The 5,667-nt window shown below is 40.4% G+C and overlaps 1 protein-coding gene and 1 pseudogene across 2 annotated transcripts; both read left to right on the forward strand.

The window, feature by feature from the left end:
- The first annotated feature begins 729 nt into the window (after positions 1–729).
- Positions 730–2,079, forward strand: LOC149211900 (uncharacterized). The gene is made up of 2 exons (XM_089388509.1): positions 730–1,232; positions 1,344–2,079. The coding sequence occupies exons 1-2, from the start codon at positions 730–732 to the stop codon at positions 2,077–2,079; spliced, it is 1,239 nt and encodes a 412-aa protein (XP_089244635.1).
- Positions 2,080–2,196: 117 nt separating this feature from the next.
- LOC149211901 (disease resistance protein Roq1-like) lies at positions 2,197–5,120 on the forward strand (annotated as a pseudogene). The gene is made up of 3 exons (XR_016250190.1): positions 2,197–3,269; positions 3,369–3,706; positions 4,134–5,120. The product of XR_016250190.1 is annotated as a disease resistance protein Roq1-like (transcript).
- Positions 5,121–5,667: the final 547 nt, after the last annotated feature.

A 5,667-nucleotide genomic window follows, 5' to 3' on the forward strand; every position in this document is an offset into this window, starting at 1 on the left:
AAAAAAAATATTACACTGTATAATTAATTAATTAATTGAGATTATACCATTTAAATTTCTTTGTATATTAATTGAGATTATACCGTTTAGATGTCTCTGTATATAATTGAGATTATAAAGTTCAAAGTTAACGAGGTGTGCACCTTTTGACATGTATACACATCAAGTTGTAGGCAGTCCATGTTAGTTCAAAGTGGTGAACACCTTTTAGAAGTATGCAATAACATCATTCAATCCGCTTTTGGGCATGTAACTTCTTATATTTGCAAAGTTTTCGATAAAGAATGATCGCTTCAACATTCCAAATTGCCCTTAAGATTTAACCAAGTGTAAGTTGGTATGCCTTACGAGATTTCTCGTTTGCTCGAATCCAGGTCACGCTGTGCAAAACAAACTGGTAGACTGCACGATGTCTAATAACGTAACGCAAGAGACAAACCATTGAGAGTCCGCTCAACTCGATGCATTAATAAAGTGAAAACGAGTCAAAATATAAAAGATTCAGGGCGAGAAGGGCGAGAGACCAAAACCCCAACGCTTTATTGTGTTTCTATATATCCCTGCACAACAAAGGGGTTATTCCTGCACAACAAAGGGGTTTCACATTACAATCCTCCCTCGAATTTATCTGCCCTCTTGAAATTCGTAACGAAAGCCCTCCAATTGATTTTTATCTATCTCTTCGACTATCCAAAGCCCTCTGATTTCTGTCTCTATTTTCGTTTGGCAATGGCTGCATCCACTTCTACTGGTACCAACAACAATTATAGCTACGACGTGTTCATAAGCGTTAGAGGATCAGACTTAGGGAAGACCATAGCCAGTCTTCTGTACCGTCGACTTTTTGACAATGGACTGCAAGTTTTTCTCGACCTGGAGGGACTGAAACTCGGAAATGAGTTGAGTCCTCACATTCATGCCGCTATTAGAACCGCGTCTCTCCATGTTGCAATTTTTTCTCCCACCTATGCGGAATCAAGTTCGTGTTTAAACGAGCTGCTGCTCATGCTGGAGTCCGGGGCTCCTTTAGTTCCGGTGTTTTACCATGTAAGACCCACTGATCTGCGGTGGACACAGCGCGAAGGAGTCTTTGCTCGATCTCTGCACATCCTTGAAAGGAAGAGAACGTATGACTCAAAACCGCGTTATGATTCCACCACTATTGAAAAGTGGAGAAACGCACTTTGTCAAGTTGCAGACATCAGCGGTTTGGATCTGCAGGCTTTCAATGGGTGAGAGCTCAACCTTCCCTCCCGGGATTGCTTTTTTTTTATTATTTTTGGATTGACATGTATAGACGTTTGTTTCTGACTACTTGTATTTATTTTCTCCCAAATAACCAGCGACGAGGGCTTGCTATTAGATAATATAGTTGAAGCTGTGTTGAGGTCATTGAAGCCTCAGGCATGGAGTGTAGATTGGGATGAGATGGCGACAGATTTGAAATTTAAAGATTTTCTTGAAAATCACCGATTATCAAAACTTCAAGGGGAATCAGCGGAAGTGGCTGCCTCCACTTCTAGTGATTCCAACAACGATCATAGGTGCGACGTGTTCATAAGCCATAGAGGGCCCGACACGAAGAACACCGTAGCCAGTCATCTGTGCCTCCGCCTTGTTGGCAATGGACTACGAGTTTTTCTGGACGGGAAGGATCTGCAACCGGGAGACGAATTGATTACTAGTTTTGGTCGTTGGAATCAATTTCCAAGAATGGGTTTTGGTGTTTTGAATCGATTAGAAAGTAATCTTGCCCTTGTTCAAATTCAAAGCGCTATTAAAACTGCCATTAAAACTGCCATTGTCCATGTTGCAATTTTTTCTCCCACATATGCAGATTCAAAGTGGTGTTTAGGCGAGCTGGTGCTCATGTTGGAGTCCGGGGCTCCTATCATTCCAGTGTTTTACGGTGTAACACGGGACCAAGGATTCTATGCTCAATCTCTGCAGAACCTCGAAAGGGAGAGAACGTATGACTCAAAACCGCGTTATGATTCCACCACTATTGAAAAGTGGAGAAATACACTTTCTCAAGTTGCAGGCATCAGCGGTTTCAATCTGGAGGCGTCCAACGGGTGAGAGCTTAACCTTCCCTCTGGGGATTGCATTACTTTATTATTTTCGGATTGGCATGCATAGACGTTTGTTTCTCACTAGTTGTATTTATTTTCTCCCAAATAACCAGCGACGAGGCCGAGTTGGTAGACAAGGTTGTTGAATCTGTGTTGAGAACGGTGAGGAGGGTGAAGCCTACAGCAAAATATGTGGTAGGTTTGGATGAAAAGGTGAAAGATTTCGAAAATAAAGTTTTATTTGAAGATAATCAAAGTGCGAAACCTCAAGTTGTGGGGATTGTTGGCGTCGGCGGAGTGGGAAAGACAACCCTAGCAAAAGAACTCTTGAATCGGAAGAGAGCACACTACAGGAAGTCTTGTTTTTTATCTAATGTGAGAGAAAATGCGAGGCTAGGCCTTTTAAATTCTTTGCAAAGACAACTTCTTAAAAGCTTGACAGAAACGGATGCGCCGATAATCAACAGTATTGATGAAGGTAAAGAGGCGCTTAAAAAACATCTCCCATCTTGTCGTGTCTTTATGATTTTAGATGATGTAGATCACCTGAATCAGATTGATGCACTTTTACCAGTTCAAACCAATCTCCTGTCAGATAGCTTAATAGTGATTACATCTAGAGATGAAGGGGTGATCAGAAGCTCAGGAGTTGAGAATGCATCAATTTATCAGTTAACTGGACTTGATCATCAACACTCCCGACAGCTTTTCTGCGGCTACGCCTTCAACCAGCCATATCCACATCCAGGATTTGAATCTCTAGTACATAAATTCTTAGAAGCCTGTGAAGGGTTGCCTTTATGTTTAAGAGTGTTTGGAGCACTTCTCCATGGTAACCATGACCCATTTGATTGGAAAGAACTATTGGATAGACTTCAACAAGTACTTCCCAGTGAGACACAAGGAAAACTTCAAATTAGTTACCTGAGCCTCAACAGGGAGGAACGCCAGATGTTCTTAGACAGTGCGTGTTTTTTCATAGGACAAAAAAGGGATACTGCCATAAGAATATGGGAGGGGTCCCTTTGGGAAGGTCATTCCGGGTTTCATACTCTACAACAGAGATGTCTTTTGGGAGTGGACGACGAAAATAATATAGAAATGCACGATCACCTTAGGGATTTCGGCAGAGCTGTTGCTGATACTTCGTCGCCCGGTCGTCTTATGCATTATACAGATATGTTGGAGCAATTATCTGTAAGCGCTTAATCATAGATCTTATAGATTATTCGATTTTGTAATTTTATATTTTGCAGAAATAAAAAGTAATAAACATCAATTTTCACGAATAAACAGGGAAATAAACAGGTAACAGCTGTGCGGGGCATCAGAATCGTTCCAGGAGATAATGTTGATGTTAATGATCTTGATGTTATATTGGAAGTTGCTTATGCATTTGGCCGCCGTATTGATACGAGCACCTTGGAACTTCTTGATACCGAAAATGCTATATTGGAACGTATTTTGAGAAGGCCGATGCACGTCCCAAGGAGTCTCATATGGCTCAGGTGGAATAAGTGTCCCAACCGTTTCCTGCCTTCGTGGATACCTATGGATAGTTTAAGGGTTCTACAAGTGTCAGGGAGCGTATTAAAAACATTGTGGGAAGACGATTCACAGGTGAAGATAAATCTGTTGTCTTGATGTTTTTGTGTTTATAAATTGTCTTAACGTTGTTGTGTTTATAAATTGTATTAACATTTTTGTGTTTATGCTATTGATTTAAGACTACACGTTACTTTAATATGGCAACAGACGGTGTTAGAAGAGAATACCGATTAAGATGTATTTAAAAAGCTGCAGCGTAAAAATTTTGTTTATGGAAATTGAGCTTATATTTTGTTTTGGAAAAAAATGTCAGTTTTTTTTGTAAATTTAAGTAAAAGTTGTTAAAATTCATAATTTTAGATTTTTAAAAGTTTTTGTTGATAGTGATAAAATTCAAACACTGGATCTATAAGATTTTTTGAATTTTTTTTAAGGAAATTTCAATAACTTGTGAACTCTGCCTCCGTAGACTACTCCATCTAAAATTAAAACAACGCGTGAACATTTTTGCAGCCACCTTTGCAGCTGAGGGAGTGAGATCAATGCTCCGCTCTCCAACATTCCGGGGTCCATAGGGCGGCTGAAGCACCTAGAATTTCGTCATTTGCAATCGTTGAAAGCTTTGGTGTTAACAGAGTGTTCAAAAATTAAGTCACTGCCAGAATTTTGGGCTCTTTTAATGTGGCTCCAACACATTGATCTCTCATTCTGCCGCAATTTGGAGAGGCTGCCAGATTCTTTACATTACTTATCGCATCTCCGACTCATCAATCTCTCAGATTGCCACGATTTGGTGACGCTGCCGGATAACATTGGTCGTTTAAGGTGCCTCCAACACATCGATCTGCAAGGCTGTCATAATTTGGAGAGGCTACCAGATTCCTTTGATGAATTGACGGACCTCCGACATATCAATCTCTCAGGTTGCCATGATCTGCAGAGGCTGCCTGATTCGTTTGGTAAATTAAGATACCTCCTACACATTGATCTGCATGGGTGCCACAGTTTGGAGGGGTTGCCGATTTCTTTTGGTGATTTGATGAACCTCGACTATATCAATCTCTCAAATTGCCACAATTTGGAAAGTCTGCCGGAGTCCATTGGTAATTTAAGTAACCTCCGACACATCGATCTCTCAGGATGCCATGATTTGGAGAGGCTTCCAAATAACTTCAGGAATTTAAAGAAGCTCAGGTATCTTGATGTGGAGGGTTGCTCTAATTTAATCATTGACAGATTTGAAATAATTGGAATATCAGATAACTTACCGTTGCCACATCAAAGTCAATTGGAACAAATATATGAGTGATGCAGAGCCATAAAAAATGAAGACAAAGTCAGATATGTTAATGGGCAATCACCAGGTACTAGGTTGTTCTTGATATAGTCAATGTTGATGATTATAAATGTAGGTCTTCAGGGTCTTCTTGTAGCTGCCATGGTCTCCAGCGTAGCAGAGGAAGAATTCTGCTCGAGCCAGGGAGCAGAGGGTTTGTAAGAACCAGGTATCAGGTTTGATAAATGAAAATCGCCCAAGTCATGAAATGTGTACTTGAATATGAAGAAAATAAATGAAGCTGTTAATGGTGTATTTCATTCTCCAGGACATTTTTTTATGCAATATACTGAAATCAGAAAGTCGTGTGTTTTTTTTATTATTGAGATGCTTCCCTGTTTACGATTTTGCCACGTGTGTGCGCTGAATTTCAATTTGCCACGTGTCACCACCCATCCACAAAAGTGCGCTAAATTTACCTGGATTCCGGAATTCTTCGAGGATTTGGTCCTCATGATATCCTGAAATTGCAACTTGTTACAACTGAAGTTGGTCACATATTGAGGAGGGAGGCAGTCACAAAATCTCATGTGGCTCTGATGGTATAAGTGTCCGTACTCTTGTATGCTTTCCTAGATTTCGCTGTAGAATTTGAAAGTTTTGTTGGATCAGGTGCACAGTAAAATTAAATAAACACAGAATTAACACAGCAGAAGATCAAACACATAGAACACAGCTTTTTACGTGGTTCACCCAACCACTCTGGGCTAC

Source organism: Pinus tabuliformis, chromosome 1_1, assembly GCF_031772625.1.
Source record: "Pinus tabuliformis cultivar Carrire ecotype Pingquan chromosome 1_1, CPIR1, whole genome shotgun sequence".
Lineage (NCBI taxonomy): Eukaryota > Viridiplantae > Streptophyta > Pinopsida > Pinales > Pinaceae > Pinus > Pinus tabuliformis.